This window comes from Pangasianodon hypophthalmus, chromosome 1 (genome assembly GCF_027358585.1).
Source record: "Pangasianodon hypophthalmus isolate fPanHyp1 chromosome 1, fPanHyp1.pri, whole genome shotgun sequence".
NCBI lineage: Eukaryota > Metazoa > Chordata > Actinopteri > Siluriformes > Pangasiidae > Pangasianodon > Pangasianodon hypophthalmus.
Window position 1 is genome coordinate 885,486 of NC_069710.1, and position 16,322 is coordinate 901,807.

Below are 16,322 nucleotides of genomic sequence, written 5' to 3' on the forward strand. Positions count from 1 at the left end.
TTGTGTGTGAAGCACTTAGTGTTGAGTAAACAAGATGATCCTGCGTGTTTGCCCACAGGCTTCAGGAGCAAGTCTGTAATTGCTCATCTGTATGTCAGTCAAAGTGCCTCTTTCTGTGACAGGAGATGGTTCTTGGCCACAATTATTTACCAATTATAACAAAACTATACATCTGGCTTGTGAGATATATATGTATATATATATATGTGTGTGTGTACAGACATATGTGTTTATAGACACATCAGTGACCTTTAGCTGCACCGGACTAGTCCTAATATTAGACGTCTGCTGACTGTCTGAAGTCTGTCTGCCTCATGGTACTTGCAAACCCCTCTTAAAATACACAGTTTGTGAATTCCCCTCTCTCCCTCTAATCTCAGTATAAACAGCCAAGTGCGAATTAGACCTTATCATGACACCACAATATCAGAGAAATACATCCAGGTCACAGCAAGCAGTCACCTCACTGTTAAAAATTCGGACCCTAGTCAGACCTGATCACACTTCCCTAGCTAAATAACGCTTAACCTGCTAACTAACCCACCAAATGTTATTACACGATGCTAGCTACCACTTTTCAGTCTACTCAGTGAGTCTTACAGTCTTGCTTTTAGTGTAATTGTTGCAAATGTTTGTTGTGCCACAAAAGTACATACAATTATCGACAGATTTTTTTTTTCCTTTTTGATTGAAACCATGCATAGATAGCAGAGCTGCAAAGTAATTCACAGTATTAACATTAACACATTATTAACATTAATATTATGAATTGAAGAGATAAAGTGATGAAAACAGTTCCCCTTTGGACTTCTTTTTAATTTGTTTTGTCATACTGCAGAATCTTTTATGATTTAGATCACCCTGTAAAAGCTGTATAAAAAGCGTTTTTTAAATTGTATTAGCAATGTTTTGGGATTTTTTAGGCATTCAGAACTATTGCTGAAGCACAGGACTCATCACTTTGTTGGCTACAATGGAAAATGAAGTTCAAAAATTGTCATGAAATGTATTCCCTCTAGCCCCTGTGTCATCCCATTGTAATAGTATCATGCATATTTCACAAGGAAATAACTTATGGCTTCATGAGAGCCTGATTTACCAACATAATTCATCTTCCGGATTTAAAAAAAGCCAGACTAACGGTCCATGATACGATATTCATAACCGTCCTGCTCTGCAAAATTAACAACAATTAATCATATCCATTATGTGGTAACTGGCCTTTAATCATTTCTGTCTAATGCTATGTGAAACTTTGTCATTGAGGCTACAAGCGTATGATTGATAATGTCTTCTTGAATTTTTGTTCATTTTCTGAAGTGCAAACACATTACTGTAATATAGAAATATTAAGTATGATTTTTCTTTCTTAACCCAACAGAATTATATGGGAGTGTCTGACATGTACAAATTGCATTATACTTAAATAGTCCATTCTGACATCCATGAAAGCAGCTCTGAGACTGAATAAAAGAATAAATGGGTATGTGATCACCCCACGACACCCCTTAACCGCTCTGCAGAGTCAAAACCATCATCAGAGTGAAGACAGTGAATTACTGGATAGTGAGTGTGTTATGTTTTGAAAGCAATGCCTGTATTAGTGAGAGAAGCAAAGTCATGAGTGTGTGTGTGTGTGAGTGTGAGTGTGAGTGAGTGTGTGAGAGCTCAGTGTCTGACGGCATGCGATTTAAATGTTACTGAGGTGCTAAAGACTGTGTGTGTCCAAACACACACTCAACCCCTGCAGCCAGACCGCTGCTACTGCAGTTTCCTCTTCCCTTCACTCATCACTCATCACTCATCTACCTACTGACACTCTTCATCTCTGGGAGAGGTTTTATAATCTATATGATGATGAGAGGCTGGAAAAAGCAGACAGAAACTATGAGCATCTTAGAGGTTTCTAAACCAACAAACACAAACTCAGGTGTTACAATCCTGCTGAGAACTGTTACAACATTTTAAATTGGAAACCAGACAGAAGTGACTAATAAAAAGCGCCATTTTTAGACTGTGAGCTATAATCGCTTTTTTGTTGTTGTTGTTGAAAAGAATTGAAGAACTGTGCATTGAAAAGAACAAGAATTTCTATCTCTATAAATGAGGATTTTTCTAATCCGTTTCTTCATTTTCTTGTGAAAAAGAAAACAGATTAATACTACATGAACATGAAGTACTTTTTTAGTCTTTTTTTTTTTTTTTTTAAACATATCCTTGCAGGTTATTTCTGGATAACAATTGCAAAGCCGCTTCTTCCTTAAGCCATAAAAATGATATGTCGGCTTCTCACATGGGTAAAGATTACCGAATGATCAAGGCTTAGGGTTCCATTCAAGCAGCTCCAAGGCAAACTTCACCTTTCTCAGTTATCTAAATCTTCTATCTGAAGAGATCAGCCTTTGTTTCCCTCAGATCTGTAAATACCGGGTGAGATTTGCTATTGAGTGGCTCATTGTCCCTGATGCTACTATTCCAGTAGCAAAGTTATTTAAACAAGAGCAATCAACAAAGGGAAAGAGGTCAGAATTGCATGCCAGATGCAGTCCTTCAAGGCCAGAGGACAAAGTTTCTTTCCATAAGTAAAGAATAAATCACAGTGGGGCATGCTGATACAAGAAAATAATCCATGATGAGTGATGTGATGTGGCTCAGTGTGAAGCAGAATGAATGTTCCCACCCCAATAACACACATCCCAAAGCGTTTTCTTTCTCTTATAACACAGCAAATTGCAAACAGTGAGGCTATACTTCTAACACATTGTACTGTTTATCCATTTATAGGTACATTTAATGTTGTGAAACATCTGTGAAAAAAGTTAGCTTAATATAAGCCTAAATATAAACCTATAATTTGCCTTGCAGCTGCACTACTGTCAGAGCTGCTGTTATAGAAAATGAAAATGAATTCACACCATCTGACCAGTCAGAATCGAGAATTCACCAGTGTTGTAGCATAACAGTTGTTATTTTACAGACACTTTAATTTAACGAATGAAAGGAATGATAACCTAACCATGTCAATATTGCACCAAAGTGAGTTTTATCAGTTTTATCGAACAAACTCGTTTGACCTCACTACGGTAATAACTGCTCTAGGTCTTTATTTTATAATAATATGTCCATTTGCCAGCGCGTGAAAAGGCTCAGAGTGCTGCGGAGCTGAACGATGCAGATCCTCAAGAGTGACAGAAGGAAGGCGGTAGGAGGCACACAGCACGATACACAACAGAACCTGTTTCCCATCAGGCTGTATCCTTCCCTTAGCATCTCAGAATCAGCATGGCCAGTCAAAACACACACACACACACACACACACACACACATACACACACATACATACACACACATACACACACATACACACACATACACACACATACACACACATACACACACACACACACACACACACACATACACACACACACACACAGACAGAGACAGACACACTACGACACACGTACAGACACACAGACACACACAGAGACAGACACACACACACACACACAGACACAGGCACACACACACACACACACACAGACAGACACAGACACACACACACACACAGAGACAGACACACACACACACACACACACACACACAGACACAGAGACAGACACAGAGACAGACACACACACACACACAGAGACAGACACACACACACACACAGAGACAGACACACACACACAGACAGAGACAGACACACACACACACACACAGAGACAGACACAGACACACAGACACACACACACAGACAGACACAGGCACACACACACACACACACACACACACAGACACAGACACACACACACACACAGAGACAGACACAGACACAGACACACACACACACACAGAGACAGACACACAGACAGACACAGAGACAGACACAGACACACACACACAGAGACAGACACACACACACACACAGAGACAGACACACACACACAAACACAGAGACAGACACACACTGACACACACTGACACACACTGACACACACTGACACACACTGACACACACTGACACACTTGTACTGACAGCGTTCCATCTTCTCAGGTACAACAGCAGTTAACTTGAATCAAAGACCTTTTACATGATTGAAGGACAATTGTGAAGATTAACTGTGAAGTTTATTTGAAAGCCGTTCATTTAACCCTTGTTGATTAACCTAAGCCTACACCTTTTTTTTTTAAGATCAGAAGAATGCAAAGCTCAGCCGTAGCTGCAGTAGCCCAGGCTAGCACTGACGTTCAGCGGAAAATATCTTCAAAAGGGAAAGATTTTCAACTGAAACATTCAACTTTACCTGCCACTAAAACTGGAACAGCGTATAATGAGAAGCTAAACACTTCTTGATTTATCAATAGTTTATACTTTGTGAGAACTGTTTGTGGGAACATCCCAAAATTTCACTGTGAGCACATCTGAGAAAGAACAACTAACTCCATTTCTACCACCAGAACAGAGTTAGTCCATGAACAGTAGACCGAATGTCTGATATTCTGCATTCACTTTGCATTCAGAGCCTCAGGTTAGCAAAAAGGTTTACAAAGAAAAGCTCAAACACTGGAGCTCCACACGTATGAAAGGAGTGTCAGGGGAGCCCTTTGTGAAGCTCATGCCTAAACACTGAGATTAGCCTAGAGGATGTTCTTCAGAAGTCATGATGCTGCAGAATTCTTGAAGGCAGATCTCGCTAGAGAGGAACACCTTAACCTACATACATGGTGCTGACTCTGTGGAAGAACACAGCACTCTCTATTCTTATCTGCTGAAGACTATGGCACAGCATGTTATGTTCACATTCACGGCATTTTATTATATTGTTATTCTTTATAATAAAACTGAGAACTGTGTACTGGTCAATGCTGCACTGTCTGGAGGAACGCTGTTTCGTTTCAGTGTGTAATAACTAGTTGTATATGGATAACTGAGAGCATTTGCACTGGCCCACTTTTGCACATCTGCACTAATGTACAGTTAATGTGTCTATTTTTATATTCCTATATTTTTATATTTTTAAATTTATGCTCATAGTTTTCATAGCTTCATAGTTCCTTTATATTTATGCTTCTCATTTCATACCTTTCTCTTCTCTCTTTTTTACTTTCTTATCTTACCTTACAATGTTTACCTTATTAATATTATTTTTATTTTGTATTTTACTGTTATTACTAAGCACCAGTACACCAAGACTAATTCCTTGTACATGTAAACCCACGGTACTTAGCAATAAAGCTGATTTTGATTTTGATTCTGATTGGAATGACAATAAAGCCACTGGAACTGACTTTTATAATTTACCACTACAGAAACTTTTAGATAATCTGGAAACGCTTATTTGCTAGCCGACATGTGGTATTGTGCAAAACCCTTTTTTAGCACCAAAGATTTCTGTTACAGTTACATCCAACTGAGAATATGAAACAAATTGGAAATGGTCAGCATGAAAACATCTCAAGTGTTCGAGTTTGTCAGGGAAAAAAAAAAGAAAAGAAAAAAGATCACCATATGGAATTGATGCAGAATTTGTAGCTAACATTCAGCATTAGTCCTCTGAGCCTGATGTGTGCCAACCGTGAGTCAATCACACCACACAGTCGCCTCCAGCATATGGATTTATTTTACTTTCTTCTATATTTTGGACTTTGCTTGCTTCTGTTAATGGCGAAGGCTAGCTTTATTAGCATGCTAGTATTTGTGGACACTTCCCAGGTGGACGCAGTGGCATATTTCCCAGCTAGCTAATTACCAAACAACTAAAACATCTCAAACATTTTACTTGCAATGTTTTGGGCTTAAAGCAGATTTCACAACCCTGTCACAAACAACAGCCAAGCGTTCTCTCTTGTCTTAAGTCATGACAGTTCTGACTTGCGTCAGGTTTCTGTCTTAAACAGAACAAAACACACGCTTGCAGCAAAATCTTAAAAAAACCACTAAAATGGCAGCTCCTACGGGTTTGCAGAGGCCATTTCTCAGGAATGTAGATATGAGAAGCTTATTTAAAAAACAAAACACATCCAGCCAGAGTGTGAACACTGCTCGAAGCTTTTCGAGAATGTTGCTCATCATGTTTCAGGTATGTGGGACAAATCCACAACACAGCAGCTCATAGAGAGGCAACACTGGTCACCACTGTTAGGCAAATTCTCCTGAGGAGGAAAGAGAAGTACTGGGACAGAGATTTCTTAAAGACAGATTTCATTCTGATTCCAAATGAACTGTTTAAATGCTCAGCACTCAGCACTCTGTTGACAATCCCAAACGCATGAAACAAGCCGTTTTTACCCAGTGTTAAAGACGGTCACTCTCACAAAAATATATTCCAAATACTTCATTACAGAAAGTGAGAATAAAACGACTAAAACTGCACAAGGTATCGAAAATTCAACAGCCTCTCAATACTCCACTGGGGTACACAGTTTGATTCTGTAAGGTTTACAGATAAAGCAAAGTTTCATATCCTCAACCTGTAGAAAGGTCAGGCTTAAAGAGTGAGATCTGGAGCTATTTCAAAACAGAGGTAGATGTTAAACAGTTTTTATGGCCCATTGTATGTGCTGCAAGTATGTTAGCTTAACAGCGGTGCAGTATGTGGTTGTACAATATTGGTCTGTAACTATAACAGCTACAACAGCATCAACCACAACAATACAAGTCAAGAGCTAGTGTTCATGTACACGTCAAACATCAGAAAATGTGATCTCAGTGACTTTGACCATGGCATGGTGTTTCGTTCCAGATGGGCTGATTTGAGTACTTCAGAAACTGTGGATTTTCTTGGATTTATACGCACAACATTCACTAGAGCAGGGATCTTCAGTCTTATCTGCAAAGGGCTGGTGTGGCTGCAGGCTTTCATTCAAGCCAAATAGGAGGTACACTTGATGGTTGATTGCAGACCAAGATAAACTGATTAAACAAGTGGAATCAGGTGTGGCTCCTGTTTGATTGGAATGAAAGCCTGCAACCACACCAAGCCTTTGCAGACAATATTCAAGACCCCTGCTCTAGAGTTTATACAGAATGGTGCAGAAAACAAAAAACCATTTTGGGCAGCATTTCTGTGCGCAGAAACAACCTTCTTGAGGTCAGAGGTCAGAGGAGAATGGCCAGACTACTTCACACTGACAGGAAGGCTACAGTAACCACTCTTTACAACTGTGCTGAGCAGTAAAGCATCTCAAAATGCACAACACATCAAAGCCTGAGGCGAAAGACCACATCGTGTTCCACTCCTGTCAGCCAAGAACATGGATCTGAGGCTACAGTGGGCACAGGTCCATGGAAATATGCTGCTTGGTCTTTTTCCAACGTGCCATTTGATTTTATATGAAGAGACATAAAGCAGCTGACTTGGCAAATCTTTCTGGGGTTTCCATTGTACTTGATGGAACTGAAATCAGACACCACTGAGCAGAGAGGTGATTCTAGCCCATGTCCCACACACCATCAGCTGAAATGGTACAGCACTATAAATTTGTGACAATACTGTTTAGTGCAGTAGTATGCAATTTAGGATGCAGCCCTAGTGTTCTTTCAAAATTGCAGTCGCCTGAAATGAAGCGAAATGTTCCACTCACTCCCTGTTCAGCGCTCGTGGTACCCAAGGCAAGAAGGACAAAATTCAGTACAGGTGTGCAGTCACTTGGCTGTAGTAATAAGGACAAACTGTGGGATCATTGACTGTGCTATAGGAGATTTTCCCACAATAAGCATGAGATTGCTGTTAGCCTGACTCGAGGCCAAGAGCATCCACCCACTGGTCCCCCAGCACGAGGAAGGAAGCCCGGTGTTTTGATGTCACCAGAGAAAGCTTTACATAGAAACTCCTTTTTTCCAGATCTAGGGTGGAGGTTAACGCATACCACAGAGAAGGTGCTAGTAAGAGCAATGTTCCCAGTTACACTTAATTAACACTAATGTATTCAAACTGATCAGCTCATATATAAAAATAAAGAGCAAGTGACCGCTCTATCTTAGCTCTGAAGGCATTGCTGTAATTCACTCTATGGTTCTCTGTTTATAGATAACTTAATGGCAGAAGATCTTACATTTAACATCAGGAAGTTCACAATAAACCGTACATGTGCTCTGTGCTAAAGGTCAACTGGATCAAATAATACACTTCAGTGCAATCCACATGTAGAACATTTACATGTATGAGAGTTTATCTTAGTATCACAATGATATTTATCTCTCAGAGATAAGAATATTGCTGTATGTAATCTCCTACTGAACCAGACTGTGCTGATTCCCCAGTGATGCCCAGCAATGTACTGTGAAAACACACACTGATCCTTCTGACACGAACAAAACGTCATACTGGTGGCACGATGTGGAGCGTTTCTGCCTCGCAGCTTCAGGATCCCTGCTTTGATCCTCAGCTTGTGTTAGTGTGCGGACTTCAGCATGTTCCGCATGTCCGTCAGTTTCCTCCTAGCTCGCAAAAACATTCCTGTAGGTGAACTAGCTATGCTAAACAGTACCTAGGTATGAAGAAGTGTGTGAATGTGTGTATGGTACACTGCGATGGACCATCCCGTTAAGTGTGTATTCCTGCCTCGTGTCTGGTGCTCCAGATCAACATGACCCTGACCAGGATAAAGTGGTTACAGAAAATGGATGAAAATACCATACTGCAGTACACATAGTTACGTATTGTGATTGCAACATGCCTTGCATCGTGTTAGAACTGACCAACCCCTGATGTGGCATGGTTAAAGAATGGCATGAGTAAAAGTTCTGCTTGCTGGATCATGTGAAAGCCATGATTCATCAAAACACCCACAGACACACTCATCTAGAACATCTGCACCAGGATGATCACCAGGAAGATCACCAGGAAGATCACCAGGATGATACAGGAAGATCATCATGATGCTACCAGGTCAATTGGAAGAAGGTGGTCTATTCAAGCCTTCTGCAACACCAGTAATATCGTGATAAGGATTAAGAAGCGATCTATTATCCAGCCTACAGGTCACAGTGTTGTTGCTGCTGCAGTATAACACACATGACACAGAGATCTTCTCATCTGAACACATCCAGGGCTCCATAACACACACCACTAGTGTGTAATGAGCGACAGCTTCATCGCAGATCATCAGCTGCAACCTGGCAGTGTAAATCACAGAGAAGCAGCGAGCAGATGAGCCTGACACACCTGTCCTGCTTTCAGTCAGCTTGTGTAATGGCAGTTTTGGGAGATGTGTTGCAACGTGTCGCGCCTTAATCACGCCATGCATGGACTGATGATGACACATGCACAAGATGAACCACACACAAGGATACACAGTGCCTGGATCAACACAACTTTGTTCCCTAATGAAAGTGTGAAGTAGCTGAGACTCCAGGAAAGCCCATGGCTCTCAAATCCCATCACTAAGACAAGCTCCCAGATGCCTTTCACATGAAGAGATCATGCCTGGCTGAAACCCACCAGCAACCTCCAGAGAACTTCTGCGCCAGTCTGAGGAACATCAGAGTCAAATCGCCACGTGGTGAAGCTGAGATCCAGGAGCACTCAGCCCTTCTTCCTACAATAACACTACCTGAAGGAAGGACTGGAGTCTGGGCTGAAAAACCAACCAGAGCATGACTTACGTGTGTGTGTCCGCACTAGTCCACGAACATCTTCACGATCCATGTTGCTCTGTCGATCAGACGCACTGTCGCTAGTTTATTCTCTTGAACTGTATACTCATTCCTCAGAAATAAAAAAAGAAAGGAAGAAAGAAAGGAAGGAAAAAGCCCAGCCTATCCCCACAGCACAGACAGAACAGAGCCAAAATCTCAGCTCAGGACTGTGGATTTTCTCCGATGGGTCTTTAAATGGAGTTCAGGACCAAACACAAATTTCTAACACACACACACACACTTACACACACACACTCACTTCTCACACACCAGCTGATGGTATGCTCGCAGGAAAGGTCGCCCCACTGCCATAGCCGAAATTCGGACCGTACCATTGTGGCTCAGAGGGAAGACCTCTTATCCGTGTTGACTTCTTTATCCTGATTTTACCTCGTGACACTGTTTACTTTCTACATTTAAATTCACACGGTGTTGTACAGACTTGTTTTGATCTGTAGGCGTGAGGATATTGTTTTGTCGTGTCCCAGTGTCGTGTTGTGTTTAGAGGACATCCCTGCGTTCTCTGTGCAGTGGATCAAACCCGGGAGCCACACTTTCAAAGCGTGTAGGCGCTCAGCTGATCTCAGCACTGCTCCAAGTCCGGCTTTACAGCACTGTTTCTGCAGAATATATCACTAAATACACATTTTTCATTTAAAATTCATTCAATATGAAAACATATGACAATGGAAATACGTTTAAAATTAAATTAGAACAAGGTTAATTAACCAGTCTCTGATTCTATGGATGCCAAACTAGTGTCCATCAAACCACAACAAACCACAACAATGACTGTCCAGTGACTGTCCAGAACCTCACCCAGAACCTCACCCAGAACCTCACGCAGGACATCACCCAGAACCTCACCCAGAACCTCACCCAGAACCTCAGCCAGAACATCACCCAGAACCTCACCCAGAACCTCACCCAGGACATCACCCAGAACCTCACCCAGGACATCACCCAGGACATCACCCAGGACATCACCCAGGAAATCACCCAGAACCTCACCCAGAACCTCACCCAGAACCTCACGTATCACTTCTCTGAAAGTAATAAGACCTCAAAAACATAATCATCAGCATTCCTGAGAGGCCTGGTGAATGATCAGGCCTTAAACTATTAGATTACTTTGATATTAAATTTGATATTTTGGTCATTTATGCAGATAGTATTTCTAACTTTTCATCAATCTCTACAGCTCACATTGTTTAAATATCAAGCTATAAACAAGTTCATATGAAGATTGACCTCTTACAGCATGTGAAAACAGGACTGTGTGTTCTTTTCTCTGTACTGGAATGGCTAGGTGTATTTCCAGTAGATAGATACATACAGAAATGCAGTGATGCTCAAACAAATCATACGAAAACGTGACACTGTTTGTCACCTGTAGAGCACAACAGAAACAGGCATGGATGCGATGTGATGAGGGGGAGGCAAATGGCACGCTTGAGAGGGGACACACCATCCCGCTAAAGACCCAGTGGGGCTCCTTTGTGCAGCTGTTGGCCCGTGCTAACACCCAAGCCCCAAGAGCCACCTGTCACTGCAACTGGACTCAGAAGAGGAGTATGAAGGGGGATGGGGACAAGGACACTCAGGACAAGTGAAAGTGTTGCAGCAGAAACAGGCAGATAGAAGACGTTTTGGGTTGGAAATAAAATTAGAGCATTAAAATAGCTGTAAGACTAAAGTCTGATAGATTAAATCTTCACAGTCAAATGCAGATGCTCATTACAATGCCTGGAGCACATCAGGAATTCTTTTGTCGTTTTGTTTTGTTTTGTTTTTTAATCTAGCAGTGATGTTTAACTTTAATTCCATGCATTAATAGTGGAACATAATTTGCAATTATCTGGTGACGTAAATGCAAATAACCTTTCATTAATCCATGAGCTTTATTTTAATAATGGTGCACAAGGATGCGCCCTATAGCATATGATGATATAGCATATGAAGGGTAAATTTTAGTCATACAACTGTTATGCACAGGATGGGTTGGATTAAAGTTTAATAAATAGGCAATACATGCTAATTTGAACTTGTTTTTTTTTGTAACTGTAATTTCTTAATCTGAAGTTAGTACAGACTTAATAAATACATCATCACCAACTAGTCTTATTTAAAGTATTGACTACAATAAGCAAGTAAAAGCAAGCATATAATATTCAAAATGATGAGATTTGTACAGTTTGCAGCAAAAATATACACAGATTTTAATATAATTGTAGCTGTTTCCCCATATCTGTTTTATTTCGATATCTTGAAGTCCGTTCATTTTTTTGGTTCTGAATTCCTGTGTTTTTTTTTATACCTGTTTTAAAATGCTACCCATGAACATTACATCACATTATTTTAGGAATCACACCAGAATCTCTAATGAGCTGTAATGCTTAACCATCACAGTGCCATGCATCATGATAACAAAATCTCAGATGCAGTGGAGATACGTAATTATTACATTCCAGATTCAATTCTTTCTTAATTGGTTGTATTCAGACTCTTTCTGCCAGTAGGCTTTGATTTTCGCTGGTGCTAAGGGTTCGTTATCGCTTGAAATTATGTTAAGATTGTCAATGAAACCTTACACTGATAAGCTAGAGCAAGAACTGCATGGTTTTCTAGTTACAGCTTCACATAAAACCTTTCAAGTTGAAAAGGAAGATCCTTATCAGGTGGGAAAACAGGGACACAGAGCTCGTCTAAACCCGCAGATGAAAAGACATGGAAAGAAGAAGTTAAGAGACAGGAGGGAGTTTATTAAGTGTCCAATCATACATGGATGCACAGGAAAAGAGACCCCTCTCTTTCGGAGAAGGAGAGAAGAAGGGGTTCATTTGCAAGCGGCAGTCTTTTATTCTCTCTCTCTGTCTCTGTCTCTCACTCATGTATAGATATGTACACAGGAAACACATGTACACACACAAACACACACACACACAGGGACATTCACAAACACACCCCGAATTTCTTTGTGGGTAATCAGAGTGAACATTGCAGGCCTGAAGCTGAATACAGAGCAAGAGATCTGCGCTCAAGGTAAACAGCACACACAATAGAGCATGATGTAATCACATGAGCAATGGAGCAGGCAGCAGAGATTCAGTGAAAAACACTCTGTACATAAAAGACTAGTCTGAAATCTGAAAACATTTCCCTCTGCTCTTTCGAACGGTGCTCAATTAGGCTAGAAAGTTCAATTGTAATGTAAATAGAATGGAAAAAAAATGAAACAGAGGTTTCTACATGTCTTAAAAATGTGGAATTGTACCTCACATTCTTAAAAAAAAAAACTGTGATGGGATTATTTCAAAGCAAAGATAGCACCCAAAGATCAACGCAAAGCCATTGACTTTTCAAACTACTTTAACAAAAGACTGATTACAGGCCATATGTGATCCAAGGATAGCAATTTTAACATCGAAACTCTGTTTATACAGTAAAATATAATGGAGCTTAAACGCTGAAGTAAAGTGCTAAAGCTCAGGTTTAGCATTGGTTTCACTGAAGAATCCTACCTATTGTGTCACAGAGTCTAGGGGTCACTTTACTGAGTAACCAGGGTCATCGGTGGCCCCTTAATCAAATCACAATGGCGTGAATGCCAAGAATGTCCCCCACGCGTACTTGTGTGCTATCCAGATCCAGAGCAGAGCATCTGTTAGAAATGAACTTAGTAGTAAATTTGCAGTAGAGCTTTAAGAAATCAAAATTCCTCAGGTCTAATCAGAATTACATGTGAAGAGACAATACTTTTCTTACTGACGAAATACATTTGTTAAGAGGAAATGTGACAACATAGTTCAACTCCCAGAGAGAAAACAGGCTCTAACTATTACACACAAGTGTAATAATAATAATAATATTTATAATTATATGTATAATTATTATTACGCTATTATAAATTAAATATACATATAATTATACCTGTTGAATTGGCTCACACTTGCTGAATACCTACAGTATTTTCTGGGTTTAACAGTCTCCTCATCTCTATACAGGCTTCACAATATTATATTATACAGTACAGAATGCAAATAGGATAATAAACATCGTTTATTTTGTTTTAATCTTGGTCATTCAGTAAATTTCACACTTTTAGGCATGAAACCAAATCTTTTTGTGCCTCTGTTACAAATCTGTTTCGTACTACTCCCAGGCACATACGCACACACACACACACACACACACACACACACTTTTGATGTATTGTACAAGTTGTATTTGAGGCCCAGAACACCTCCTTCTCCTCTACTGTCATGCGCACAGGCTCCTTCCCCCCTCCAGCTTACTATCCTCCCCTTCTATTCTCTTTCATTACCATGATAAATGGAGGGCTGAGTGGACAGAGAGGGGAAAGGACAAAATGAACCAGCAACTCCCCCTCTAGCAACTGGTGAATGCTTGCAAATGTTTCTCCAATCCCTATAAAATGTTCTATTTTAGTTTAGCATGAGGTCCGAGAGGAATTATGATAGCTCGATGAGAGATCAGACGTGCTATTTGCAGCAGTTCCTCTTCAGGAATGGAAAGCAGCTTGGACATGAAATGAAGCCTTTCAGTAAAAGAACTTGACCACTTGTATGTGACACAGTCAGGCTGCAAGCTGAAGCTGCATGTGAATAGAGAGCCATGAAGGCCGGCTGTTATTTGACGTTAAATAGATGGATGAGTGGCAGCAGGACACACACAAGCTCAGTGGGTTAAGATCACATTGGGTGAAAAGGTCATAGATCAGTTCTGCTTCGCTGCTTTCGAGCGCTCACTTTCTCTTTAATGCTAAGACTCTGACTGCTAGTGATGCACGGAGATGCACTTAAAAAAAAGCTTACTGATGTATAAACTGAAAAAAAAAAAACCTTGTTGTGCCTCACAGTACAATCCAACAGAATCCTCCTGGTTATTGTACATCATGCTCAACGTCCTGCACACAATACACACGCTAATATGACAAAGCAAGTCAGTGTGTGAAGTGCTGACAGCAGCACATGGCCAGGACCACTGAAACACAGCTCCATTACACACAAATGCTGGGATGCGGAGCATGTGGAGGCTGTGGAGTGAAGCATGCTCAAACATCGAATCTCAGGATCTTTAGCTTCATCTCATCACATTCACTTGCCAAATGGCACTCATGTCATTAGATACCGCTTTCCAGTGTTACTGAGCATTAATGATGTTGGTGGTGAACTAAGAGCCATCATGTGTCTCAGCACTGTTTCAGTCTTGCTGGTGAAACCTAATATAAAATGAGAACCCTAACCCTAATCCTACCCCTAAACCCCAGTTCTACTAGTCACAATAATGAGCACTGACCAAGAAAACATTCTCAACACACACACACACACACACACACAGCCCCTTAAATATATCAGGAGAAAAAAAAAAACGAGGTGCTATGATTTTAACTTAGAAATGCTTGTCATTGTGGAGGTATTCTCAAACAATACCAAATAAAAAGGGTCTTAATTAGTTTTAATACAGTAATGTCAACCAAACACTACCAAAACACTTTGATACTTTATGCCCAAAGCATCCCAGACTTTACTGTGGATTAACATGGGATTACATAACCGTCTGATCAGTCTGTGAAATCAGAAGGGTAAATTACCAAGGCACATTCGACGTGTTCACAGCAAAAGTTCTAGCACCTCTTACCCACTGCACTGGTCTTTATCTCTCCATGCTACATTAGAAAAGATCTAATCCTCAGGCCCCCAAAGGGGAAATCCTCTTCCTGTAGAACCCCTTTGACTGAAATCCCACAATTCTTTACTTAAGGGGTTAGATACAACCCCATTCGAAGCTAGCAAAGAGATGGCTTGTAGCATAAGCTGGGGCAAAAGCAAGCAGAAATAATACTTCCTTAACTTTCTTCACAATATCCAAGCAGCTCCATCATGATACGCAGCAGCATTTAACAACACGAGCGTTACCAAAGCTGTATGGACTAGCACAAGAAAACGCAAGCTCTACAAACTGAGTTCATACTGTAACATCGAAACCCTTTTCAACTTTACAAACTGCTTTAAATGATTTGTACTATGGGCAAATTGATCTGAAATTGAAACTGAAATGATCTAGTCAATTATTGCACAAAAAAAGGAAATTAAGATCAATAAACGATTCCAATAAAAGATCAACATTCGTCCTCTGAAAGTCTTAAAATGTTTTACCACCTCAGCTTATTCAGATAATAGGATGGACGCTCAGAATTTCAATGCTTTCACAATGTATTTTCATATTCTGGAATTAGAGTACACTCAGTGATCAAGACCTTCAATGCTGAACGAAGCAGAACAAAGCCACCATCATTAAAGTGCCTGTTAGTCCTGTCATGTGAAACAGACTGCCTGTAAGCACTGACTCAGCTGCCAAGCCCAGACACCAACACATTCTTGAAGGTACACCTTCATTACGTCTCATCTCTATTCCATCATATGACACTCATAACCCAGCCCATAACCTCGCTTCCGGGCGCATGGTGAAACACCTCCTCGTAGACAGTCAGCTGACTGATAACAGTGCTAGATAAAGTCCAGAGCCAGCAGTGTGCAAACACAGAGACACGGCAGTCCACAGACATGAAAACCTTACTGTCCTACCTCAGTAACACAGTGTGTGTGTGGAATTAACTCACTGTAAACACAGTGGCAGGTGAAAAGTAAGCTGGATC

General features: G+C 40.7%; 1 protein-coding gene across 5 annotated transcripts in view; it reads right to left on the reverse strand.

Annotated features, from left to right (window-relative positions):
- The window catches only part of map7d1a (MAP7 domain containing 1a), a 42,365-nt gene extending 32,330 nt beyond the window's left edge, over window positions 1-10,035 (reverse strand). For 2 of the 5 annotated variants that reach the window (XM_053233685.1, XM_053233683.1), the window contains exon 1: window positions 9,903-10,033. In XM_053233685.1, coding sequence (XP_053089660.1) covers window positions 9,903-9,978 — 76 coding nt within the window. In that variant the 5' untranslated portion in view covers window positions 9,979-10,033. Of the gene's footprint in view, window positions 1-9,610 lie in introns of all 5 variants that reach the window. The other 3 variants (XM_053233676.1, XM_053233678.1, XM_053233681.1) reach the window with 3 other exon arrangements.
- Window positions 10,036-16,322: the final 6,287 nt, after the last annotated feature.